The 27,050-nt window shown below is 46.5% G+C and overlaps 2 protein-coding genes and 2 non-coding genes across 9 annotated transcripts in view; 3 read left to right on the top strand and 1 right to left on the bottom strand.

Moving 5' to 3' along the window:
* RCSD1 (RCSD domain containing 1) overlaps positions 1-21,632 on the top strand; it is a 29,321-nt gene extending 7,689 nt beyond the window's left edge. The window contains exons 2-9 of one of the 5 annotated variants that reach the window (XM_085526874.1): positions 14,637-14,744; positions 16,017-16,281; positions 16,408-16,497; positions 17,433-17,504; positions 18,334-18,622; positions 18,748-18,951; positions 19,198-19,846; positions 20,645-21,632. In XM_085526874.1, the coding sequence (XP_085383000.1) occupies positions 18,551-18,622; positions 18,748-18,951; positions 19,198-19,830 (909 nt within the window). In that variant the 5' untranslated portion in view covers positions 14,637-14,744; positions 16,017-16,281; positions 16,408-16,497; positions 17,433-17,504; positions 18,334-18,550 and the 3' untranslated portion in view covers positions 19,831-19,846; positions 20,645-21,632. Of the gene's footprint in view, positions 1-13,450; positions 13,757-14,636; positions 14,745-16,016; positions 16,282-16,407; positions 16,498-17,432; positions 17,505-18,333; positions 18,623-18,747; positions 18,952-19,197; positions 19,847-20,644 lie in introns of those variants that run through there. The other 4 variants (XM_085526859.1, XM_015879154.3, XM_085526866.1 and 1 more) reach the window with 4 other exon arrangements.
* A 246-nt stretch (positions 21,633-21,878) lies between these two features.
* TRNAP-CGG (transfer RNA proline (anticodon CGG)) lies at positions 21,879-21,950 on the top strand. The gene has a single exon. It is a non-coding gene; the product is annotated as a tRNA-Pro (tRNA).
* A 384-nt stretch (positions 21,951-22,334) lies between these two features.
* On the bottom strand, positions 22,335-22,406 carry TRNAP-AGG (transfer RNA proline (anticodon AGG)). The gene has a single exon. It is a non-coding gene; the product is annotated as a tRNA-Pro (tRNA).
* A 1,138-nt stretch (positions 22,407-23,544) lies between these two features.
* Positions 23,545-27,050, top strand: part of MPZL1 (myelin protein zero like 1) — a 31,096-nt gene continuing 27,590 nt past the window's right edge. For both annotated transcript variants that reach the window (XM_085526576.1, XM_085526581.1), the window contains exon 1: positions 23,545-23,688. In XM_085526576.1, the coding sequence (XP_085382702.1) occupies positions 23,556-23,688 (133 nt within the window). In that variant the 5' untranslated portion in view covers positions 23,545-23,555. The remainder of the gene's footprint in view (positions 23,689-27,050) is intronic.

Here is a 27,050-nt window from a genome sequence, read left to right as displayed (position 1 = left end):
TTGTAGCAAGCATCAATTTAGGCTGTAGATTCTCAAAGGCCAAAGCTAGAAGTCTTATCTTTTTGTTACCTATGGAAAGAATGCACAGAGTCTGTGCTTCCTGTACACCTGGTGCCAGTGCCCCAACTGCAGAAACTGGGTCTGAGACTGAAGGAACTCAGTCCCTCTTCTTGTCACAAAAAGAACATGCAAGAGTTTCAGACAGCTGGTGAGAGGAAGAAATAGAACATTGGTATGGGTAGGGTATTTCAAAGCTCCTACAAACATTGAATTTCTCTTTTATGGGGTTGTCAGGAGAACTTTCTAAGCTGGTTAACTCAGAAACAGAACTGACTGTCCTCAGATAACAGAAAAATCCATATCATAGGCTAAGCTGTAGCCTGGGGATTGCTTATGTGCGTTCTCCTGAGGATATAGGATATATATTAGAATCATTCACCAGTGGAAGTCACTAAATTCCTAATGTGTCTTTACAGCTGATCCAGACTCGGCTTGAAAATTTGTGTAGACATTTTCAAACAATAACTGCAAACTACAGCTGCTTGAATTTATTTGCCCAATGTAGGCCAGCTCTTCAGGAGCTCCAGAGCCACAGGGAGGGCAGCTGCTGAGAAAGAAGTCACGCAAATCCAGTTCCTAAGTGCAGCAGGTGCTGCCAAGTTTTCCAGGGTTCCACTGAAAAGACAACTCTCTGGATATAGCTTAGCATTCACACCTCAAGTTGGCCGCTAGTTGCATGCTGACTATCGCTTTCCTCCTTTCCATATCTGCATATCTTTTTAGACTAAATTCCTGGCCCAGATAAATATGAACCTCCTTCTCCACCCTGCTTGTATCCAGTGTAGACCTAATTTAATAGCAATGTGTTACAAAGATAGTACAGTCCTAACTGATGTATCCTGGAACCCACAGCAGTTGGGAGCCCTGTGCAGGCTCATTTACCCTTCTGACTTTCCATTCCCAGCATGATAAATTGAGAAGAGCTGAAAACCCGTGCTGCTACAACCAGGCTGTATCTAGTACCGAGTTTAAATTAGGAGGAATCACTATCTACTTAAAATATTTTAGCCAAAGCATTTTGAATGGTCACTGCTTCTTCACATTCTCTGTGTCCTTTCATTGAAAGTTCAGTTACTTTGATTACTAATTTGGCCTTCTGAATAGCTTCAGATTAGGCAATTAATTCAGACTGAACATGTAACTGCATCTTCAACTGCTCCACCAGTCCAAGAGTTGTCCTTCCTCATCCTACCTGAAGCATCTCGTGCCTGAGTCTCCTCCTGTTGAAGTTCATCTTCAGACCTCTGCTAAAAGCTGGCCTTTTCTTTGCCCCACATGAAACAAGCAAAGGAGAAGCCAAACTGGAAAGCAGTTGAAAGCTAATTCACAGGACTGAGCTGCTTCCTATGGCTGTTCCATTAAGTCAGCTCATTGCCTTCAGAGCAGCTACCCAAGTGTGGCAATTTGTGTAGGTGGGAGCAGAGTGTGGCCTTGCATTGTGTCTATAGCTGCAGTGCTATGAAAGTTATTTAAAGCCTCACTATGTTTCGGCTGGTTTAAAATAATGATTTTCTGCAAGGCACATTTTAATCAGCTGAAAGCTGGTTGTTTCAGGAGCCTCTATCAGACAAACATGGCTCACGTGTTTTATACTCTGTTCTCAAATATTACACACACATCCCCCATTTTCTGAGCTATCTCTCTCTCTCGCCTGTGCTTCAGGTGAGAAGAGATTAAGCTCAAGTAGTCTCAATGTACTTGTGCTCTCTGCAGGCAGTATGGGAGGTTCTGATTGTTGTTCTTCCATTAGCTTCCCCCTTATCCTTCTAGAGCAGCAGGAATTCCCTTAAATAAGACCCAGAAATACACATGGAGAGGCACCACCGATTAACTTGGGGCAACTGACAGGCTTGTACAGTCCCCGTACCCAGCAGGAACAACAGTCAGAAGCCAAAAGAGAAAGATCTGGAAGCTGAGAATGATCCTGGGGTAAACCCAGGCCAGGAGTATAAGTTGAGCAAGCATCTGATGCAGATGGTGTGATGGGTAAGTGGATGGTGTCTTACAATAGCTATTAATGCTCTTCTTCAGTACTACTATCACACCCCTCAACCATGGCGACATTTGCTAGGAGCATGAATATCTCAAGGACAAATCCCAGATACTGGTTATATAAACTGCTAAAGGACACATGGGAAGACATGCACTTCAGTTCAGCCAGACTGCAGTCTTGATCACAGCTGTTGTCAGCTGTAGATTAGGATATCAGCATCACTGTACTAGGGATAGAGACCAGCCCTTGGCTCTGAAGGAGCTCCTGCAGATCTGGTGTGTCTCTAAATTCCTAAACCACACAACTTCAGTGACTTACCTATTCAAAGAATAGTTCCTGAGAAATAACCCTTTTAGTCCCCCCAAAAGCCTTTCATTTGCATTTTAGTTATCTGTAGTAGCTCATGCTGAGTTGTATCAACCAAGTTTTCAGGCAGCAGTTGTTGCTAGAGGGCTCCCATCAGACAGAGGGAAGGTGTTGCTGACAGGGCTGTATATCCTGCTTGACACACAAGAAAAAACAGAGTTCCTCCTGAACTAAACTGAAAGCTATGCAGGTGTTCATTTTATTAAGTTTGGAGAATTCAGCAGTGGTGGTGTTTGAAATAGATCAGGGTTCTTCAGATATTGAGGAAAGTGGTGCAGTGGCTCTGAGATGATGCTGAAATCTTACTGCCGAAGTACTGCCCATTAGCCTTTCTTTCCTTAAGGCAGTTAAGGGACCTGGTTTTCATCATCCCAATTCACATTTTTGTAATCTCGGCGAATAGAAATGCTTGGTATTATCTGCTGCAAGAGTCTGGCTCACTGTCAGAACTCATGTTTTAGACACACAAAGTATTTCCCCAAAAACACTTTGCGCTATTGTAAACTCAGAGGAACGAAACTGCAGATGTGTCACTGGTGTTCACTTGGAGCAAGAGAAGAACTCTACAGCATTAAAACTGTCCTTTTAGGGCCAAATTCTCATTTATGATGACCAGAAATTTCTTGAAACTGTTTGTTCCAGATAAATACAGCCAGTATTTTTAAACAGAAATATTAACTCAAAAGAAATCGAAGGACACTGAGTTCCCATGCTTTCATAAAAGGAGGACACTTTCAATAAGTCTTTTAGCAAAGTTAGACTTAGTAAGTGCAGTTTAATTAGTGGCATGGTTCTATGTCATTGCTAGTGCACCCCAAAGCCTCAGAAAGGAGAACCTTGTGTTGTGTGTCTGGGCTTAAAACATAGTGCTGATGATTTTTTGAAGTTGGTGCTGTTTCAGGTTACAGGAAAGCTCCTCCTGCGCAGAGCTGCTCCATAGAAGGGCTGCTTTACTGCTCCATGCTTTTCAGTGTTACCCACCTCATGTGGTTTAGTATGGCTGGATTCAGCCAGAATGCAACTTCATCCACAAACCTTTTCCTGCTGTCTGAAATTATTTCCAAGCCGGCTGCTTGGCCTGTCTGCAAGCAGTAGTGTCGGCTTTGTAATGCAGCAATTACATAAGCACAATCCTACAGGAAAGGCTGAAAACATTTCTCCTTGAATTGATTGAATGTGTTAATGACATTTATCTGCTTGCTCCGCATTCTGAGTTATCTTGTCTGTAGATATCTGGCCAATGTAGATTTTTTTGCCATCTGGTGAGCCCTTCTACAATTTTCTGTTCATTGACCACAAGCAAATGTTATTAATCTTAAAAATCTAGTGAGCTTAATGATCACGGTCTCTTCTTACTGTACACGGCACTGCTTCTCCCCTCCATGGCGTTAGGTTCATAGACACTTAACAGCCTTTTATTACAGCTCCCTACCTCTCCTCTGGGCTTCCTGTGTGCTCAATGCAATGGGAGTCCTCTTGCCCTCCTGGTCTCTTCTAAGCCTCTTTTGCATATTGTCTTCTGAATCTTACTTCATTGTTTCATTTTTACTACTTTCATCATCTTTGAGCTTCTCCTTCCTCTCACATTGTTGACTTAGAAGTTTAGGGAAATCACACTCTGACTCTACTTGCTGAGCGTATGTATGCTATTGTGCATGCAGACAATTGTAGAGTACAGCTGTGCAGCTACAGACAGGAAGAGTAAGCTGAACAAAGAGGCCAAGAAAAACAAGGGATGCACGTGACCAAGACATGAAATCTGTTGTCTAGCAAAGTGTCCTTAAGACACCCTTATAACTGTACTGCATATTATCTTTTTCTCTTTTTTTCCCCTAAAAAAATCAGGTTCTTTTAGCAACCAGACTGAAATTCCATCAGAAAGATCAGCCCTTGGTAGGTGCTAGAAGTTCTCAGGACATACTTCGGAAGAGTTTCATGAGCTTCTCAATATTAGTATGTGCCCAAAGTGTTGCACAGAATCCAGATGGCTACATTCCACACAGCCCAACAGAGACCAGGTGCTGCAGTTCACTGCCTCTTTAGGTAAGGGTGGCACTTGATCAACCCTTTCTTGGCATCCTTTGATAGATATGATAAGACAGTTGCTCAGGAAGTGGATGGCCTGGGCTCAGTTCTGTTGTCAAGGGGTGTGGCCTTGAGACACTCTGGTCTGTCTAACAAGAGATGGGTTTTAATCTGTTGCTGAGGTCAGAGCCAGGGCAAGCACTCACCAGCCTTCTTGCTGAAGCCCTGCCTGCATGTAGCAAAGAATCCACAGTTCTCTAGGGCAGAAGGAAATGTTCACCTGTGTCCTAATGGGCTGAATTCTCTCCCGATAGCTATCTCCTAGTCTGTCTCCTGACAGATTTCCCTCAGAACTGTCTGTGTTGTATGCATCAATTGCTAATGCACATAGAAATGCACAAAATAGCACGTTGCTGTCTCAGTCAAGGCTCCCAGCCATGAAGCTTTCGAAGGTTTGGAGCAATGTTCAGGTAATACAACTTACAGGCACTATGCAATTGCTAAATACTCTCATTTCTAATGAGGACAGCCAAGGTTTAATGTGCATCATTTGCAGTGATACTGGTTTTACTAATCTCACCAGGCACTGTTTAGAAAACACAGACCAGGCACTCCTGAGAATTACATACCGTGGCATAAAGAAAAGAACTTGTCATAAATTGAACCTCAGAAATTTGCAATGCCAGCCAAAGACTAGTACAAGGTGGCTGGCATTCTCTTCCTATATAAGGGCCTTTCCAGAACAGATAGGATGAGTTACTAATAAAATCCACATAGGCATACAGGAGTCTGCTTTCTTCACTTTTGGGTCCAGGAGGCTGTGAGGAGAGCAGCAGAAGTCCCACCTGATTAAGTAAAACTGAGACTTCATGTGGTTATGCTGAGGAGAAGAAATACCTTTCAGAAAATGTTATGAAAGCTGACATTGTTACCAGCCTTCCTTCAATCATGAAAAACAACACTACAAAATGTTAGGATTGTACCTATTTTGCAAGGAGAAGTGCATAGAAAAAGGAAGATGGGCAAGAATGCCAGGAGATCTCCTTGGATCGACAAGGAGCCCCTGGACTTACTTAAGTGCAAAAAAATTCTATACAGAGTGGAAACAGGAATGGGTTACCTGGGAGGACTACAGAGAAGTTGTCCAAGCAGCCAGGGATCAGGTTAAGAAAGCTAAAACCCAGATAGAATTAAATCTAGTCAGAGACGTAAAGGGGAACAAGAAGAGTTTCTACAGATACGCCAGTGATAAAAGGAAGGCCAGGGAAGATGTGGGCACAGTCCAGAAGGAAACTGGAGACCTGATCACGAGGGATATGGAGAAAGCTGAGGTGCTCAATGACTTCTTTGCCTCAGTCTTCATTGTCAGGTACTCTAGCCACACCATCCAAGCTGCAGAAAGCAAAGATAAGAACTGGGAGAAGGAAGATCTGCTTGCTATAACTGAAGATCAGGTTCTAGACCATCTAAAGAACTTGAAGGTGCACAAGTCCATGGGACCTGATGAGCTCCATCCATGGGTTCTGAGGGAACTGGCAGATGATGTTGCCAAGCTGCTATAACTAGATATTAGGAAGAAATTCCTTGCTGTGAGGGTAGCAAGACACTGGAACTGGTTGGCCAGCAAGGAAAGTTATGGATGTCCTCTCCATGGAAGCATTCAAGGCCAGGTTGGATTGGGCTTTGAGCAACCTGGTCTAGAGGGAGGTGACCCTGCCTATAGCATGGGAGTTGGAACTAGGTGGCCCTAAAGATCCCTTCCAACCCAAACTATTCTGTGATTCTATGATCAACAGCAAAGGGGGAACTTCCTAGAGGGCAGTTTAAAATAACCCTTAATCTCATTTTATTTGCATTCTAGTCACTCACTGAAGTGGAAAGCAGATAGTATATTTGCCATTTCTAATTTCCTGGGGTCTATGGATGTTTCCTCTGGAAAACTGGCTGCTCTCTTCTTCCCAGCTTCCCCCAGAGGGGCTGGCTCTGCTCATAGCAGCAGGCACAGCATTGCTGGGGATAACATATCTGTACCTGTACTTGAATACCCTTACGACACATCATCTAGCTTCAGCCACCTACTTAGTGATGTCTGTAGCCCAGTGCAGTTAGAGTGTTTTTTTTATTTACAATTACCATTGGCTTCAATCTTCAGAAAATCTAGACAATCCCAAGTAACCTGAGAGAAGTACCAGAGAAGGACCCTGAGCTAGTTTCTCATCCAAACAAACAGCAAAGCTTTCTGGAGAAAAGTCGCACACCAATCACTGTGCTACTTAACCAGGCCCACAGGTATGGGTAGTGAAAACCACTGAAAGAAGGATAGCCAGCAGAAATTTCCCTTCTATTTTAGTAGGTGAGGTAGAAGTACGTTACCACTTAGCTACAGCATAGCAGACAAGATCAACACAGAGCCCCTTCCTTTGAAAAGCATTTATCCCTTTACTCATTTCTACCAGATATCTCCCACTCTGTCCTGGTTCACTAGTCTTCCTTACATGAGCCTTTAAATCTGGCAGGTCGGAGTCCCTGTAGTTTTGAAACAACTGCACTGTGTTTGGGAGCTGCTTGCTGTCTTCTAGAGGAAGGCTGCTCATCATTACTGAGTTGAAATATCCTCCTGTTACCCTTTGTGCAGCACTTGACCCTGAGTGCCAAGATGGCAGCAGTTCACAAGGGAACCCGTAGAGGAGAAAATTAAGCCCAGACCACTGCAAGTCTAAAAAAAAATGTTTCCCTTAAGTAAACTCTTCCCAAACATGGAAAAATTTTACATATTTTTACATATTTCGTGTAAAGTAAGAATTTCCTGCCCTTTCTCCTAAAAACCAACATGCAATCTTCCTTTGAAGTCCCTGCTTCTCATACTATTCAGCTCTGTGTTATGGCCAAAACTTCTTTCTCACCATTATTGTGGCTATGTAACAGCCTTGCTGTTGAGTTCAAACAAACACTCATCCTATGTTCAGTCATCTGTGGTGGGATAAGTGTTGACCTGGGTACCATTTGAGGAGGGATGTTGTTCGTCTCAGAGTTAGTCTTGTGGCTAACTTACTTGCAGACTTCAGAGATAGGTTGCAGTAATTTGCTCTCAGGCAAGAAGCTCGCTCTCTAGTGTAAAATTTACCAAAAGGAAGGATTTTAGAAGATACCTGACATTTTGCAAAATTGAGGTGTTTAGCTTCTGATAAAGGCTTATCAAAGAAAACATGACAGAAAAAAAAAAAGTAGAAAATTACTATTTCTTTTCCAGCACAGAGGATGCCCTTGACAGAACTGCAAGGTATTTGCGACCTATCTTCACCTGGAAAATAACTTCAATAAAGCCATGGCAGGTTTGCAGAGATGTGGCTCACACAGTACTCATCACAGCTTTTGCTGTGGTGGACCACAGCACAGTTACTGTCGCTCCTGTTCTGTAATGAATGGTAGGAAACGCAAATAGGAGCCTTGGACCTGAACTGCAGGGAACTACACAGACACAATGATAGACAGGACTGGCTATAAGGTATCACAGCAGTCACAGCTGCAGCCACTTCTATCTGGGGCTTCTGCCAATAGTTAAAATTTACCATGAGCAGAAGAGGAGCAGCAGCATTGCCAGATAAGAGGCCAAGTGAATAAATAAACCACATAAATCCCTCCTGAAACAGGGAGTTGGACAGTCTCCAATGAGAATGATTTGTGAAGAAGAGTAGAGAAAGAGATGGGAAGAAAAATGCTTTGCTGGGGTGAAGAGGGGTCAGTGTAGCAAGAAGAGGTTTGTTTATTCAAGGCTTACATCTTGGGATGTGTTGCTTCTTGAACCAGGGGCCTGGCATACTGCTGAGTTCCAGTCGGAACCATCACCGTGAGATTTCCTTCTAGGGATGTAAAAATGGGCTACACAAGTGTGAGCCCTCCCACTTCCTGGGTGATCTACATTCAGCCCGCAGTGATACTTTCATGGATCACCAGAAGAATTAATAGGCTCAGATTGTGTCTGTATTCTAGCAGTTTTTGCAGCCTGGTTCCCCATGCTGTGACTCAATTATTTTCCCATCCTCTTCACTTTCAGTTTACTCCTCTGGGGGAGTTTGTGTTCTAAACCTGCCTTTCTCAATTATTTCTCCTTTTGCAGTCCTAACAATGTTCCCCTTTCAAAATAATCTTGATGCCCCTGCAGTGCTCACATGGATATAGATAAACAGTTTAAATTATGTTGGCATGAGGAAGCAAACAGGGATTCATCTAAGTGGAAAATGGTGAGAGATGGCTTTGAATGAAACTAAAGACTATATATTAGATTTATCCATGGGCAATTTGGGTTCACTTGTAATTAAAACCTCTTCTTGAGCTTTTTAAAGTACATTTGAAGTGGAGTTTCTTACAAGCTATCTAATCTTACCTGCAGTGAACACAAGAGTTGAAATAACTGGTGATTCACCAAACTCCATCTGCACAGAGGGAGTCTCTATCTCACAGAGGGAGAGGCATAACCTCACCATGGGGACAAGAGATGTCCACCCCCAAGGGAGCCCTGCCAGAGGGCACATGCCTTGCTACAGCATAACACATCACCCTCAAAAAGTTGTCTTCTGTGTCAGAAACAGGTACCCGAGCCATTTGAGAATGGCCATCTTGCTCTTTTAAGGCAGCAGATTGTGAAGGAGTTTGGTTACACTGAAGGAAAAAAAAAGACATTTCTATCAGATGAAGGTTATATTGCAAGCTGAGATGGTGACCCCAAGGTACATGGTGTAAGCTTCCCCCTGCAGACAAGGTCTCTGAATGGTTCGCTCTTTAAATCCTGCAGCTACCTTACTGAAAACTGAGACGGGTACATGTGGTGTCTGGGAAAGCTGTGAGCAGAAGGCACAAGTCTGCCTAGAGAGTGCTGCTTTGCAGGGTCAGGTGGGGAAGGGGAGCCTGTGCAAGGCTCTGGTTTCTCCTATATTCACTTGAATTTCAAAGGAAACCACAACATCATTTCACAGTATTTCTTACTGAACCCTGGCAGAGTGTAGTGATGTTTATTTTGGCAGGAGCTTTGGCCTAAGCAGATTCTTCCCCCACACACCTCCCCCATCCCCTCCTTGGCTACATAGGTGCTATCGGTGCGGAGCTGCTCTTCCTGTGCCACACTGGAGGCCCCAGCACTCCCTGTGCCCACATTGACCCTCTGCTGTGCCAGCTTTCTTTTCTGTTGGGTGGCATGGTGAGCCTGAATTTAAAATGATCTTCTATTTTTGATTGGGTTATCTGTAGTCAGAATTCCACCCTTGACCTGGTTTACAGCACAGCCCTGCAGGCAATTTCATCAGCAGAGTTGAGGAAGGGTAAGAAAAGAAGGTGCTCAAAACGGCACTGTGGGTAGAGAGAGAAGTTCAAAATATGCCCTCACTGTGTGCCTCTTAGAGCCATTTACAAGGGTTAGCAGTGAGTGTGAGGGCTGTGAAGAAATTCATATCACCCTCTGAGCAGGAGGACACATCAAGAAGGCTCTTCCTCAGACTTTGGCCAAGCGAGCAGTGGTGAGGTCTGGCCACTCGGCTGCAGTCTGCTCCCTTGTTGAGCCGTGCCACCAATGCTGTTACTGAAATAATTGGGGTTAAAAATAAACTGGACTGGTAAAGAGTTAAGGGTAGTATTTTTAGCTCAGATCATTTCAGTGATCCAGTTTACAGCACATCCCTACAAACACGTTGGCATGAGGGAGGGGGAAGGAAAGGTCAAGGGATGAAAGAGAAATTGGAAACATGAGCTCTTTGTCCAAACGAGGATTTCATGAAATGGCACCCCAAAAGTGCTGACACGCTCTGCTTTTCACCTAGCTTACTGACAACTGGGTTTCTCATGGTGAAGCGCACTGAGGGCTGTCTGCTGAAGATCTCTGATTTCTGGATCCTGTTTCTGAGAGCACGACACCAGCCCTGGGCCTCTTATGCTATTTTGTGTCTGCCACTATGTTTATCGTTGTTTTTGCCAACTTGCTTTTGCTTCAGTAGATAGTGCAGCAATGAAAAACTCCATGGGAGTTAGGGGCGAGCTGTGCAGAGCTTATGCAAGTGCAGGGTATGAGAAGGCAGCAGGCATGATGGCCTGGTGTGAGGACTGCCTATGGGGAATAGTTCCTATGAAGCTCTTCAGAGCAGGGGAGGCATGCAGGGCTGGGCCTCAAAACCAAGTCTAGATGAAGCCGCATGAGGACAAGAGTGGGAAAGTACACAGGACTGGTGCAAGCAGTCATGTAAGCAGTAGGTGGATTCAGAGCCACAAAACACTCTGGTCTTGCAACGTGCTGCAAAGTCACCCACCCTTGCAGTTAAAAGGTGTTCCATGCAGCCAAAGTATTGTAACCACAAAAGCAGGCACTTCAGAGGACTCCTAGCACAGTGGAGGACACGTCTCTGCTGGTACTCACCCAGTATGTAGATGCTGCTTAAGCCCAAACACTTCACTGTATAGTAACTAATAAACATTTGCTCTTTTCACCAGCCAAAGCAGATGCACAAATCCAAAGCAGAGCTTCTACCTCAGTGCCTGCTTCCAACACCTACTGGTCCCCCTTCTGACTAGTATTGCAGTCACTTATCACAGCCAGTGCCCAAACTTGTGGAGTACCAATCCCATGACATAGGGTCAGGACAGCTTTCAATTGCAGAGGCCTGGGGGCGGGGGGAGCCAGTTTTGAACCAATCCCAGCAGGATGTTCGAATTCATCCCCAAAACTACCTCTGGCCTTTCCAGTTTTTCCCGAGACTCTTTATAATTTTGATTTCATAAGAAACTCATTATCTGTAATAATACTCCCCACCTGTAGCTTACATCCATGACCTTTAGGAAAAGTTCTTTGTGAGAGCACAAGTGGTACAGACAGGAAATTGTGGCCTCTAGACCTCTTTTGTCCTTAGCACCTTCTTTAACCCTAGTACCTTCTGCCATTTTAGCTTGCCAATGTAGTCACGACTGCACCTTGAAAGATACATCAGGGATGGCTTTGGATACTTCTGCAGGACCTGATGGTGTGTCTACCAGGCAGCCTGTGAGAGAACTAGGGGCATACATCTCTACTAAAAATGGTGGTGCCTCTTCAAGCCATCTGCAGAATCGAGGAAAGTCAGGCAGCACATTTTGCTCTCACATCAGAGGCAATGACTCCAAAGGAAAAGGACTCTTCCAAAATAAGGAGAGGCTTTGGTGGGAAGTTTGAGTTGCTGAAATTGTACCTACAATGGCAGAATAATGGCAGAACTTTCTTCTTTAGCACAGCTGGAGAGGCTGGGTTCAGTCTCAAAAGCAAAGAGATGGGATTGGAAAAAAATATATATATATGAGCCAAATTTACTCAAATTTATATACTTATTTGGAAGAGGAAAGTGAGACCCTTTACGTAGAACTTCCTCTTTTGCAGACTGTCATGCTCATATTGATGGTGCAATTTAATTCCTGTTTTGCCTCTCAATCTGAAATCTTTCAGAATATGTGATGCTTAGATACTAATTTTTATGGAAGAATGAAGGACCTCAGAATAGCAGCCACCAAATGGCTGATGGAGTAAGTCTTGTACCCTGGCTCACCGCTTTTAGTCCATGCAGGCAGACCACATTTCTGACAGGTGCAAAATTCAAGTCTGCACAATTCTGCTGTTTTTGAAAAGAAGAGCAGAACTGCTCCTCATTGTCATTCAGAAAGTTGGTGAACTGTGTCACTGAATGGGGAAAAACACTAAGAAAGGGACAGAATGCACTAATACCCCAGGTCAGGGGAAAGCCAGCACCAAGCAGCCATGTCTCAGTGGTGTAGGAGGCTGAGGGCTGGTGCCAGCTCTACAGGGAGGGTGAGAACATGAGGCTTTCCCCTTCCTTGCCGTGCACAAGCAGCCCCTAGAAGTCAGCAGGGGAGTACTTTCCTTCCCATGTGAGGGAGGGAATTTTCCGCATCCAAGTGCCCCAGTATGGTGAACCTCCACCTCTAGGAGGCAAATAGCCTGGAACACCAGCTGGGGAAAAAAAAAAAAAAAAAAGAAAGAAAAAAAAAAAGAAAAAGAAAAAAGAAAAAAAAAAAAAGAAAAGAATAATAACCCACAAAAAAAACCAGCCCTGTAGGAAAAGCTGGACAGAGGACAGCAGTTCCATTGCCAGAAAGGATCTGAGAAAGGACTTTTCCTGTTGCAAAAGGCATAGTGTAATTGGAGAGCCTGCAGCTGGCAGTTTCGGGAGGACACAGCCCGTGGGCTACTTGTTCTAATCTTAGAATGGCATGCTCACTGCTTCCTGTGCGCTGGACTCAGGCTCCATGTGCTGGAGAGCTGTGCTGCAATGCTACCAGCAAAACAAGAAATGCACAGAATCTGTCCAGCTGTACAGCTCCAATCAAATCTAGAGAAAAGGAGCCGTGTTTTCAGACTGGAGGGCAACAAGTTTAACAAAAACAGCCACACAACATCCCCAACATAAGAGGTCAACGAGGCCAACAGGAAATGCACTGCCTTTTCTGGGTGAAGGCAGAGAACTGTGAAAGAAGCACAAGTATGAGAAGAAAAGAGATGATAGGGGAGGCAACCCTCCCACACAAAATTCTGGCACCTGCAACTCCTCAGCCTTAGCTGAGTCAAGCACCTGGATTCTTTCTCCTTTCCCCAGCTTCATCTTTCTTCCCCTCCTTGTCCCAGGCAGCCCTTCCTGAACAGCATGGAGCTCTGGAAAGGGTTCTGCCTCCCCACTGAGACCAGCCATCGTTGTTTTGTGCTGCATGTTGTCCTCCTCATCTGCTTTCTTCATGGGTCCTTCCTTTTCCCTTCTCTGCCACTTCCCCTGCCTCTGATGACTCTAATGAAGGCAGAGAAGATGGAGGGAGGAGGTGCCAGAAGCTCGCTGAGAAGACCAAGCTTGAATTGGCTTTTGTGGGTGAATGCGAGAAAGCTGGTCAGAAGTGTACAGGAAGATTTTAAGAGGAAAGATATGGTGAGGATCCTGGAAACAGAATAGCAGCATCTACTGGGGGCTTGTGGGACTGGGAGAAGGATGGCATTTACTGGGAGCTACCACTCTCTGAAAAGCAGGAAGGTCCTTTGGCCAGAAGAAACAGCCCATGCATGGGCCAGCTTGGTGTTCTGGTGGCCTTTTACCTCAATCGATACTGAAGAAGTGGTTACATTAACTAACCAGCCAGTTCTTCCAGGCAGAGCAGCATGAAGGGAGAAGGAAGAACACCACTGGAGAAACAAAAATGTTTTCCTCGAACTACAGCTTTTGGTGTACTTTCTGATTGAGAAATAGAAATGTGTAGAGCATGAAGGTCAAGAAGCATTGTGCTGGTCATGCAGTAATACTGGTGAGTGATAGAGAGTGAAGGCTCCTTTCCTGTGGTTCATAGCCTGGTTTGTAGTCTTGAGGTCTCAGTTACCAACAAAACAAGGACTGTTGGCTAGATATTCACAGTTCCTCTGGTTTGGTTTTCACTGAATCAGATACTGAAGACAAAGAACAAAAGTTTCCTTTCATGAGCTTTGATTTCAAGGTTTAGTCCTGCCCTTTCATGATACACACATAGGAAAGAAAACAAGGTAACTGTGGGATGAGCTGGGCTGTTTGCTGCAGGAAGAACTGCACCACCCAGTATGCAGCAACCCTCCCACTTCTCAGCCTGCTTTGGCCCAGCAGAGTGGAAGCTTCCCTCAGCACTGGTATTTCCTCTCTCCCGCCCACCCACCTGATTCTTTCATTGCTATCAAAAGCAGAACAGCACAGCGCCATCCCTGGGGAAACAGTAGGTTGCTGCAGGGGCAGGGAACGGCTTCTGATAGCAGAACCATAGGAAAAGGAAGGGCGCTTGTCACTAGGGCAGCAAAAATGGGTGGGAGGGATGAGAAGAGAATAGGGATGTCATTTATCACTCAATTCCATCAGTTCACTCCTAGGAAAAGAGAGGGAACATGAAAAATACTCAGTATAGAACCTTCAGCCAAAGATGAAAAGTGTATGAATTACTAATTGTATGTGATTCTACTGACTACCTTAGATATTTGAATGTACTGCTATGTCCTGTATTCCAAAAACTTCTGCTCTCAGACTGGATGATCGATGCCAGATGTGAGAAACTCTGCTTAGTGTCGTTGCTTACTCTTGAACTTTGTAACACACAAGCGGGCTCCTCTCTATCCTGCTTGCTTTTCCCAGCCTTTGCTCATAGCATACTGTTTCTGATTTGTCAGAACAGGCCAACGGAGACCAATTCAGAGGTGGACAAATCAGGATCGCCCTCAGTGGCTCAGCTAGCAGGGAAATTCAAAGAGCAAGCAGCCAGTATCACTGGAAAAGAGGTAAGGAGCTTTGCAGCCACAAGCAGGTAATGAAGTGGGAAATGAGGCACTTGCTTCTGCCTGTAGAAGTTAGAAGCCTCAGTGTATAAATCCACCTTGATTTTGAATCTCCTAAAAGGCTTTGTCTCATGCAAGCTATGACATTATCTTTGGTGCATTGCTGATTTGTGCATGTTTTTTTTTGGCAGAGCCACACGTTCACACTGTAACTGAGATGCTCTAAAGTTGGGTGGGATGTGCACGTATCCCTAACAGTAGCAGGCAGCAATGCATGTACTGTGTAGGCTGGCTTTTGTGGGCTGAGGGTAGCGATGAATAATAATGAAGCTAATTTTGAACCATGGAAGAAAGTGGCAAACAATAGGTTACGTAGAGCAGAAGCCAGTGCCAGGTTACTAGCACCTTGCTCACAAAAGGAGAAAGTCTCCTTCAGGTACTTCCTTCTATACATTTCTGAGACAGAAAGTTATCTCCTTAGTTGCCCTAGTTGCCTCTTTGCCATAGTTACCTCTTTGCAATAATAACATTTCAGACTTCGTGCCTATCTCTGTCATTCTGAGGCTTTATTTTACTGAAATCCCAATATGCCAAGCATTCAACTCACAGGTTGTCTTTCACCAGGTATGCAGAGCACTTGAATACCTCTCTTAGGAAGAAAAGAAAATCAAAGTGTTTATGAATAGATTCTAACATTTTAGGAGAGCCCTCTGTATCACTACACACTTTTTAGATGTGTAAATGCCTATTGACAGGCCCTTTCCAGTCAGTAGTTTAAAACTCCTTTAAAACTGAACTTTTTGCTTTTCTTGCTCAGATGATTTCAGTTTTGTCCCAGGCTGGACCTAAGGGCATCCTCCCTGTAACCCATCATGTCTGTGATGGGATGCACTGGTGACCTCTGTTGTGTAGGGCTGAAGTGCCGCTGTTTATCAGAGGTTAACATTCACATAGCTGGGCCCCAGGCTAGGAATAGCCAGTCTCTCCCCAACTGTTAATTTTTTCTTCCAGTCATCAGTACACTACCCCATCCATCCCATTATAGTCATTTCCTCTTTTTAAGGTATGGGATTTAATTGCACCAAGTTCCTCATCCTTAGGAAGCCAGAAAGTTCCCAGACCTTCCTTATGTTATCTGCAGACCTCTGCTGTTCCCAAGCCCAGGCAGGGTAGAGGGGCCTCACAGTGAAGGAAAAACTCATTTTCTCCAGGGACTGAGGAGGACAAAGTTTCCTGTCTTTTCTCACCAGGCTGCCTCCTGTCGCTTCCCCACAGCTTTCTCAGGCTGGCCTCAGATTAATGGCTGCATGGATGGTCCTTAACCCTTGCTTGACCTATGCCAGCAATGAGGAACCTATCAACCAGTGAACCTCTGACCATCACTGTGGCACAACACAGCATTGTTTGGTTGCAGAATGGTGGGGTTTCAATAAAACTGGGTATTACTGCTGCCTAGTGTGCTGTAAGATGCTGTGAGCCTCGCATCTGGTCATGTATCCATACATTAATGTCATATGGTGCCTTTGGAAATTTCCTTTAGGTAAGCTAAGCCCTGCCATCCGAGCAGGTCACTTACAGAGCATGCTGTTTTGTGCCTGAATTTCACTTAACCAAATAACAACAGGCTGATGTTCCTTCTGCTGAGTTGGTTGCTTTCTTCTCTCAGGTGCCACCACATAAGCCAACTCGGAGGAAACCACCATGCTCCCTTCCACTGTATTCCAACAAAACTGAGACAAGCCAGAACAATGGGCAAGTGAGTTATCAGTTTAACCCAGGGACAAATAACCTCTTCTCTGCAGTCTGTTTTCTCATGAGCCATGAGCTTGCAGGTAGCACAGCAATTAAGCTGTGCAGCAGGAGACATCAGTCATGCACCATCAAACCTTCCCATGCTTACACACAAGCACTGACTCAGAATTAGCAGCACGTTGCTTCCAACTCTGGTAACACACGGACACTTCCCATTTCTATTGCTTTTGCTTTTAACCCTACTGCACTGACAGATGCAAACAGTTACCACCTTTGAATTGTTTTAAAGCAGGAACTGCTAGCATTTATTACATTTGAACACCATTTAGCACAGGAGACTAATATTTATTTATTTATTTTAGCTTCATATGAACATGAAAGGTTCAAATATAGTGGCAGAACAGTTCTGCTCTTAAGAAAAAGGGAATAATTAGTCTAGAGTGAAGAGGGTTTATTTCAGCAATGCCTGCAGAATATTGTCCTGAGGTGTCCCCCATACAGCACTCTTGAACGAGCAGATCCCAGTAAGGTCCAAAGAAGCTGGCTGCTACTCACCCAAGTTTATATTCAAGCCTTTGCTAATCACTTCTGTCTTTCTGTAATATCAAAGTATGAGGTTTATCCACCAGATTTCACATCATTGCCTGCCCTTAAGGAAATGGTTGTTGAACGTTCTTTTCTGATAGCTACAGGCTCTCATTGCCTCCTTGCCAGAGAAACACAAACTTTAAAGTCTCACATTTCTCCCTTTTCCTTTAGATCTAGAAAACAAAATGGGAGTGTGGTTAGGAAAGAAGGCGGCAAACTTTTGTGTGAATGCCTTATATGAGGCTTCATGTACTTCCCTACAAGCACTTTCAGCCCTTCTAAGTTTTGTCCGCATTTTTTTTTCTCACCTACTTTATTGTGATCTTTTCATGGTTTCATTCTGTTTTGCAGAAGCCATCTCCAAATGCTTGTCCCATTCCCAAGGTCAAGGTGAAAAGCTCCCCCATGATTGAAAAGCTACAGGTAGGTCCTGGATGAGGAAACATGGCTACCCCAGCAAACTAAAACTGCTTGGCATTTGTCAGAGCCACTTCCCTTGTGGAGGAGCCACAAAGAAAGAGGATCCAGGAGCTGAGGGTGACAGCTAGATTGGGAGCGCAGTGGCCTTACCAACAAGGGCCCGGTTCCATAATGCATAAACCAGGGCAAAGCAGATCTGCTAATGGGTAACCACTGTCAGTAACACATGGGCATTGGTAGGTGAGTGTGGGGCACAGGATCATCGTACTAGACCTGAGGCATATACAGGTAAAAGCAGCTCATAAAGAAGAGGAGGAAAGATGTGGCTGAGATTTCCTGCAGCTCTTTCTCCACAGCAGTTTAAATCACTTGCATGTCTCGGGGAGTTGACCTGGAGCAAAGACAGGAAAAGTCCTGAGAGCAGACAGTGCCCTTGGGTCTCTTTCACTCCCCTAAGACTGCCTAGAAGCTCTGTTCTTTCCTGGTCTCAGTTCCCTGAATTACACACAAGCAACCTGTGCCTCCTGTCCTTTTTGTCTCTCAGTGGCATCTGATTCATTCCTCTGAGGGCATCTCAACACTCAATAGCCCATAGACATGGTGTCCTACCATTGCCAGCTGCCACTCCTGGCAGCATGCATGACTCCTGGACATAATGCCTCCTGAGTGCCCCGACACAACGCAGGCCTTTTCATAGCAGTGTCCCTATTAATGCACCCAAGGACATTTGCCTGGAGAACTTCTTAATGGCAGGCTAGCACAAGGTGCTTTGCCGCAGTTAATCGCAACCTTGTTTCTTTCTACGGCCTTCTCTTTCCTCGCGGCTGCACAGATCATTCAGAAGACCTGCAGACCAACCTTGAAAATGTCAGGTCTGCTCGGGCACAAACAGGGATGGTTTAAATCTCAATGTGATTGCTGACTGCTTGTTGATACCTTGGCTCAGCCACTGTACACTGTGCTGGCTTGGCTGGGTCACTGGAAAATCCCCAAAGTCCTTAGGATGACAAAAGAACTCATCTTGAGATCCAGCTGTTGGGGAAGGGCAAATGTCCAGTCATAACTCCTCTGCCCGGACTTGTTTGTTGACAGTGTCACCAGGAGAGACCCATAACCAGAAGGTATGTGGGCTATGACAGCTGAGACGCGGTGGCCCCGTGGTGTGAGCAAGGGTTCCTCCACGTGGTTAATGCATGTATTACACAACGGTGTCGCCCACAGCAGTGACGGCGATTTTTCTTTGCAGGCCAATCTGGCTTTTGCGCCAGCAGCTCTGCTGCCGGGAGCATCTCCCAAAAGCCCTGGTCTGAAAGTCATGGTTTCTCCGTTCAGCACCCCTCCCTCAACGCCCAGCAGCCCAGGGATCCAGCCACAGTCCAGTGAAGCAAGTGAGACGCCCGTCAGCTTTGATAAACCCCCAGAAGGCACCCAGCTGCAGTTCTATAACAAGGTAGAGTGTGCTCTAAGTCTCCACCATAGCAGGATAAAGCTTGTCTGTTGCTTGCGGCTGAGGAGGAAGGAGAGGCTTTAGCCCTCGTTCCTGCCATAACAGCATGCAGCTGATAGCTGGGCAGGGTGGCTAAGGTGCTGTTTGTGGAGCCCTGACATTCTGCCCCAGCATTTCCCTCTATTGTGCCTTCCTGCTTTCCAGTACTGTTCTTTGACTGCTTCGATGTCTGTTTTTTCTGCCTTCAAGGTGCGGACACGGGGATCAATAAAGCGTAGGCCTCCCTCCAGGAAGTTCCGAAGATCTCTGTCTGACTATGGAGATGGGGAAGATTTAGGGAACTTCATTCCCTCTCCAGAAAATGGTACTAAGGAAGATGGGGATGAGGTATTTGGGCATCAGGGCAAGACAGAGGAAGCAGAAACAGGGAACAAAGAAATAAAGAAACAGACGGTGCCTGATGAGAAGCCCCCATCGAGGAGAGGATCCAGCAGATCAGATAATGAAGAAAAAGAGGAAAAGCAGGCGGAAAAAGTGACTCCTTGCAAGAGTAATGCAGGAGATACAGAAAAAGAGGAGGAGGAGGTGTGTTGTGGTGCTCCAGGAGAGAACTCACCCCAGTCACCCTCTGAAGACAAGGAAGATAAGGTGCGTGAGGCTTCTCAGGAAACAGAGGAGGAAGGTGGTGCCTGTGAACAGGAGAAGGAAGAGAAAGAGAAGGAAGAAGCTGAAGAAAAGGAGACCAGTGAGAGCACGGTCACACAAAGAACGTCAGACGCTGAGGAAACACCAGTGGCACCTCAACCTCAGCAAGAGGCAGTGGGTTCAGAGACTGCCAGTGAGCCTTTAACATCACCCGTGCAGGACCAGGGCACAGAGTAGCCGTGAGGCACATTAGGTAAGTGTTGTCAGAATGAGAATAGCTCCTAAAATACCAGAAGATTTTGCTTACTAATAAAAATGCCAAGTGTGACAGAACATGACAATACTTACGCTGCTTCCCACACCTCAAGAGTATCAAACCTCTGCAGAGTCTTTAAGGCAGTACATTTAAAACAACCGGTACTCCAGGCTGGTCCTACAGAAATAAGGGATAAAGAGGCAAAGGAGGAACACACAATTCTGGCTGCAGTACAGTAGAAAAGGCTCTCTGATGCCACGCACCCTACCCAGCTGCTGTTTTGAAAGCTGTTTGAAAGTAGAAACCATGCATAACTCTACCTTATATGTACTATTTCTGTATACCTCCCTACATGGATATATTTTTATTGTTGTGAGCACACAGTGTATAGATACATGCATACATATACATACACCATATTTATAGATAAATACCTTGTTACACAAAAATTGTGTATACATTCATTCATGATCAGCCCTGCAAGCAGCCTCTGCGAGCCTCCACCACTTGAAATAGAAGAGTATTTCCACTGACTAAAGCAGAGTTTGGTCCATATAGCTTCTTTTTTATTCTCCAGCCACTGAATATATAGCCACAGGGATCTGAGGAAACATCTCCTTTCACCTCAGTCTGTCCCCTTCTTAAATGTTATCCTTGGCTGGGCAAAAATTGAATGAAAGAGGCAGTCTAACATGGAAACCACCAAAGTATCCCAAGTCACAGATTCCCCACTCATGTATTTACTTAGACCTGTCATTATTTTTCATCATTTTCTTACTTTTTCCTTCTCCAAAGGACATACCCACCCAGGATACAGGAGATGATGTGTGAATAGGAGACATCTAACTTAATCAAGGTGGAAGCTGCTGGAAAACCTTCCGTGGCAGGAGAGGAGCAGAGTACAGATATCCCCCGAGGACCAGACTGATCCCAGAGCTGAGTGGCTGTTCTCTGGCTCTCTGCTTTGCACCATCATATTTTGTGACAGTCAGAACAAGACACCGCCTTACAATCACTTGGGAGTACAAAACTGAGGTGTTGGCTGACATCCCAAGGTGGTAACTGGAGACTGAGAGACCTGCTTGCTACGTGCTGTCCTGGACCTGGCAGCCACCGCCACTCCTGGGCCCTCTGCTCCTTATTCCTGCTGAACTCAAATGTCACTTTATTCTCCCCTGCGTTGGTCTTAGATGAAGTTCATCAGTTACATACATACGTCTATGGTGCCTTTTCAGTAGCTTCTTTTGAAATATCTCGGGTTTTCAACTTTCAGTAAATAATGTTTTGATTGTAGGAAGAAAGAGTGTATTTTCTCCATGTACGTTAATGCAGACAATGTGAATCCTGAGTATGGGAAAATCTCTTAGGAAATCGTTCATAAAACATAAAATGCCTTTGAAGTGGGGGCTGAGCTGGCTGAGCTGTGAGAGCACTGAGAGTTTATCAGTTGAGAGCCAGCCACGTTGGCCCTGGTACACAACACAGAAGGGGCTTGTTGGAAAACAGGACCCCCACATCCTTTCTAGCCATGTTGCAGAGTATTGTGGCCTTTGGACCTATTTGAACGTGTTTATTAAAGCTTGTATTCCAGGGCAGGCTGCAATCATTTGCTGTATCCTGTTTCCTCTCTCAGCAGCGTCCCACCTGTGAGCGTCTGTGCCTGACTGTATGTATCAATTCAAGCGTGCCTGTTCAGAGAATGAGCATGTGTGTCCCGAGCAAGGGAGTGCAAATCTGAGGGAGAAACAGATGAAATAAACGGTGGTATTAAAACCAAAACAAAGCGTGTGTGTTTCCTTATGGGTCAGCGTTGGATCGTGAAGCAGCAGGGACCATTAGCACAGGCTGCACACAAACCTCACGCTCAGCTTTTCTATAGGCTGTTAGAGCAATAGTGGAGGAAAACTCTTTGTCCACACCACGACACTGCACGACAGGGCACGAGAGCGCTTGGTGGGAGGAGTTGGCTGCACGCAGGAGGGGCGGGACATGAGTCAAGTGTTCAGCTGCGGGGACCTGAGCAGCGAGCGGCTCGTTGGTCTAGGGGTATGATTCTCGCTTCGGGTGCGAGAGGTCCCGGGTTCAAATCCCGGACGAGCCCTCGGTGAATGGAGGCGATAATTCCTCCTGTTTTTGCCGCCGTGCGGCGCTTCGCAGTGTTTTTGTTCTATTGAGCGCACCGCGAGCGGAGCGAGGTTGCGGGGCGCAAAGGGGTGCGGACGGGGCAGTGCCGGCGGGGAGGGGAGGCGCTGAGGTACGAAGAGGCGGAGCGGGGCGAACCATGGGGGGAGAAAAGGGCAGGAGGAAAGGGGATTCATTTTCCTTGCGACTTGCTTACGTTAATCCTGCTCTTAGAACGCAGCAGCGCGTAGCTTGTCCCGCTGCTTTGCGCGATGCGCGCAGCCTGTGCAGCAGCCGTCAAATGAGCGGCGGAGGGACGGCAAGGAGACAAAGATACAAAGAAAGAAAGGAAGAAAAAAAAGAAGGGCTCGTCCGGGATTTGAACCCGGGACCTCTCGCACCCTAAGCGAGAATCATACCCCTAGACCAACGAGCCGCCATGAAGGAAGACTTTCTGCCGTTGCACACGAAGCGCTGACCGAAGGCGCCCCGACTGCACGGCTCGGCCAGTCGCAGTGTCCGCTGGCTGGAGGCTGCTGGGGGCGGTGCCAAGTCTTCTGAAAGCAACATAAAACACTAATCCAGCCCTCGTGGCCTGAACAAGGTTAATGGTAAGCAGACCTGGTGCACTCCCATGTGCCGACAGCATGGCTTCACCTGGCCATGGCAGGCTGTGTAGGTCGCTCTGGAAGTAATGCCTCCTAATTTCCATGGAAACTATGACAAATATAAAGAGCACAATAGCACTCGTTAATAGAGCAAATTCTCAGCTACGAAACACTACTTCTCAACACAGCCACTGCCATTAGCTATGCATATATGCCAGTAACGAACAAGAGCCTGCATGCCGTGCTTGTAAAAATCTGCTCCAGCAAAAATGACCCACTGTTCCACAGCTGTTACGCTGCCATTGTTGCGAGGAAAACGCTGCCCACGCAGCCCATCACACGGCAACAGCGTGTATGGGGATATCGGTGGGCAGCTGCAGCAGGAAGGTGCCACCCGGACTCAGCACAGAGCAGGAGCCCCTCGCCTGTGTTTTAGGCCGGCTAATCGTGACGTGTGCGGTGAGCAATAGTCTTGTGATCCGGGCTGGAGCGTGCGCAACTTCATTACAAAACACAACTGGAATTTTCAGGTTCGAGGCACAACGCGGTGATCCCGCCGGCAGCCAGGAGGGCGGAGGAGCAGCCCGTGCTGCCGTCACACTGAGCGATGCTGGTGCAGCCCGGCTCCTCTGACGGGCTCTGGGCGCTGAGCTGCCCGCATACGATGGGCACGGACCCGACAGCTCCTCACACACCGACCCCCGACACCCGACTGCGGCCTCGCCCTCGCGGCACCGCCCGGCGGGGTGGGGAGAGCAGATCACGTGTCCCGATCGGGAGGCGGGATGGCACTTTTCCATTCGGGATTGGGCGCTGATGTTTGATGGATCGGCACGTTGGCCAATTGCTGACAGGGAATGGGGCGAGGACGAGCTGGCCGCGGGAGGTGTGTGTGAGTGACAGCTCCGACACCCAATCCCGGCCGGGGAAGATGGCCGCGAGGCGCGAGGGGGCGGGACGGCGGCCGGGGGCGGACAATGGGGGCGCGGGGAGGTGGCAGCAGGAAAATGGCAGCGGCCGGAGGCACCGCGATGCGCTCGGCGGCTGTGGGAGCCGCGCGGCTGCCGCTGTCGGCCTGTCTGCTGGCCGCCGCCGCTTCGTTGGCTGCCGGTGAGTGAGGGGCGGCCGCCGTTTGTCCCCCCCGGGGCTGCACGCGTGGCCCGGGCGGGTCTGGGGGTTGGCGGGGGAGCTGTCCTCGGAGGCGAGGTGAGGAGATGGAGTCGGCGGCGGCTGTAGGTGCCGATCCGCCGTCCTTAATGCTGGAGAGCGGGGCGGCTCGGCACCGTGGCTCGGCCCATTCCCCGCCGCCTTGGGCAGGGAGCGGAGGGTGGCGGGGAGCAGGGCCGGCCGCGCCCGTCGGGAAGGCCCCGGGGCGGGCACCGCGCCGCCCTGCAGCGGGGTAGGGGCGATCCCGCTCCTTAAACGCCTCTCCTGCTTGTCCGTGCTGGGCTGCTAACGTGGAGGGCCGTCCTGAGGGCTCCGTGCCGTTCGGCTGTTCCACAGCCGGCCGAGGAAACCGCTGGGCTTAAAATCCACCTCCTCTGGCTTAGGTGCTGTTTCTCAGACTGGTGACGTGTGTTTTCTGCACCAATGCAGGAATTTGTTCCTCTTCCTTCCAGATCAAAAGCAAAACGTCCAGTTTAATATTCAAGTATGTTGTGTTCTTGTAAAAGGCAGTCACTGCTTTGCAGATGTACCTAGAGCATCTTGGAGCATCACTGTGCTGCTCCCATAGGAGCCAGGTCTGCCAGGGCCCAGCAGTGTGGCGTGTGGTAACCATGATACATGTCAACCACTCTGGTTCGTGTCTTTGATTGCACGGTCATGGGACAGCAGACCTCTTTGTTGAGAGAGGACACAGTGGAGTGGGAGGGGGGGAACAGCTGGGAAGCTGGAGTTGTAGGAAACGACTTAGAAAGCACCTTTTGTGTTTGGTCAATAGTGAAATATTTGGGTGGAGCAGTAATGACATCAGCCAAAAGCAAGTGTTTGTGACTCCTGTAAATGGAGAGTAGGTACGCAGCTAATATTGGAGTGCTAGTAATGGCAGGGATGAAGCTTAACTTTGCTGTGGCATCTATACTGATGCAATAAATTGTTCTGTGCTTGCCATTTAATTTTGAAATGAAAACAAGCAACCTTCCCGGCAGCTCTGTGCGTGTATAGAAGGGAGGCACCAGTGTTTGTGTGCCACCTGAAAGCGGCCTTGCTTGGTAATGCTTGCTTAGTGCTCGAAACTGTGCAAAGGAAGTTAGTGGCAGTCTCTAAAGAAGCCTGTTCTATTCATATCTGGAAACTTCTGGGGAAAAAAGAACAAAAAACCTGCAAGTCTGAGGATCTGTGCCCAGTGGTGAGGAACTTCCTTCCAGATGCCATTGTTCTTTGGCTTTTGCTAAGCTAAACTTTTTTACTGCATTTTGCAGTAAGTGTAAGTAGGGATTGCTAAGGCTTGCTGTGTGCCTTCAGAGGCGGTGTAATACTTGGAACAAAGCTGAATATATAGCTTAGAGTAAAACTTAGTTCTTTGAAAATAAATGTGGAGATGAGAGAAAGAAGGGCACGTACTTCCCCTGACCACAACAAAAGGTAGAACTGCAGTAATGCTATAGGAAGCTCGGAGAAAGAGATTGCTGCAGTGCATGAAATATGTAACCAAATGTGGTATCTTAAAGGCAAGCAAAGCTGCAAGATACTCTTTCAAAGGAAGGCTTCCCTAGGGTGGGTAATGCAAGGTTACAATTTAAAGGATAAATAGATACTAAAATTGCTATTTTGTCTGCATTGGACAGTGATTCTGTGCCTACTCTGTATGTTCAGTATAACTATTGAATGTTTCTTGTTTCAAATCAGAAATTACTCCCATGTTGGCTTCTCCTTCGCACACTTATACCACACATGGTCCATCCTTGTTTTCTTTAGAAATACTTTTTATTTTTTCCCTTTCTGAAGTGTGGAGTTGACACAAGTTTTATGTCCTACATGGGGGTAAGAGCTATGTTGCGAGCTGTTCCATCCACTTGGATCTCCAAGATAACTAGCTGATTGGTACTGAGCAGATGACCTTCTGCAGGGTTTAAGGGTGTAAGCTGTCGTGTAGCAGTCTGCCTTTCAGCTCCCATGTGTTGCTTCACTTCCTGAAGTTTAGCAAGGTTTTTTTCCTTCCTTCTTCCTTGTACCGAGTTTTCATCTAATGAGAAATCGAGAAGTGAGATGCCAGCAAGCAAGTGGAAGGGAAGAAGTAATTTTCTGTTCTGTGTTTTTGCCACTTGGTCACCCAGATGTGATGTGTGGCTGGGGAGCGGGCTGCACAGTTAGCTGCTGTGGTTTGTGGCTCTTCTCCCTCTTGATATGCTTGGTGACCAATAACCTGCAGCGAGACAGACATGTTACTAAGTGGGATGTGTTATATAGGCTGAGTTTAACATCGTGGCCTGTTCTGTGAGGCCAAGCACATAATTGTTGCTTCGTGGCTAAATCCAGACAAAAGCATTAGGCTTATTTTCTTGTGTACAGCTGCACGTGTGTGTTGGAGTTTGTCCTATTTGTTTATGCTCAGTCATCTGAAAACTTGGTTGCTTCCTTTTCTTGTAAAAACAAAGGATCGTTCCCAAATGTTTTGTGGTTCTGTGGACGTTTGTGGCATGAGCAGTTAATCTCTTGTATGGTGAGTGAGCCTTGAGCAGCTAGCCAAGGCATCAGGGAAACAGATTACCTTGGAATCCTGAATTTGTAAGCTGTGTAAGTAATGAGTTAAAGTGAGATCGCATCTGTAACACAAGGGTGGTGCCTCATTACTTCAGAAAGTCCTGAAGAATGTCTAGACGTTACTGGGAAGAGTGTAAGGATTTCTACCATTCTTTCTCATGCTGGCAAAGTCTGATTTTTTTGCTCCATCTCGCTGCTCTTTGTACCCACTCACACATGTGCACACATGCACATACACACTGGTCAATGTAACAAGCAGAGGAGTACTGGGATATTAAATACTTCTGGCGTCTATTATTGCTTTGAGTTACCTGCATCTTTCAGTTGCTCCTTGAAATGTTTCATGAGGATAACAATGCAAGTCAGGGTTACAGCACTCTCTTCATGTTTGTGCCAGGTTTAGTCAGGGTTGTTATGTTCACCCAGTCAGAAGCAGTTAGTTCTTTCAAACAGAGCCCACTGATACTGTAGGTAGGAAGATTTTCTTGCCTGAAGCACTTGGTTTCTGCAAGGGGAAGAGGTGCTAAGGTGGGTAGACTCTTTGCTAGCTAGGTTGAAGGTGGGGCTACTGCTCAGGTTACCTTTCTTGTAGAAGCAGTAAGTTTTTGAAGGAGCTGAAAATACAGCTTAGTGTTTTGGGGATAGAATGTGGCTTGTAAGATGCCTAGGTTTCCCTTGACCCCAGTCTCCCAGTCCTTTATGTCCGTGTAATGATATGTACAACCTTTTCACCTGCTGTCTGAATTGTAGTGGATTAAGGAACGTGT

This window comes from Coturnix japonica, chromosome 1, assembly GCF_054131305.1.
Source record: "Coturnix japonica strain WE chromosome 1, WE-NBRP24, whole genome shotgun sequence".
Taxonomy (NCBI): domain Eukaryota; kingdom Metazoa; phylum Chordata; class Aves; order Galliformes; family Phasianidae; genus Coturnix; species Coturnix japonica.
This window is presented reverse-complemented; position numbering and strand designations above follow the sequence as displayed.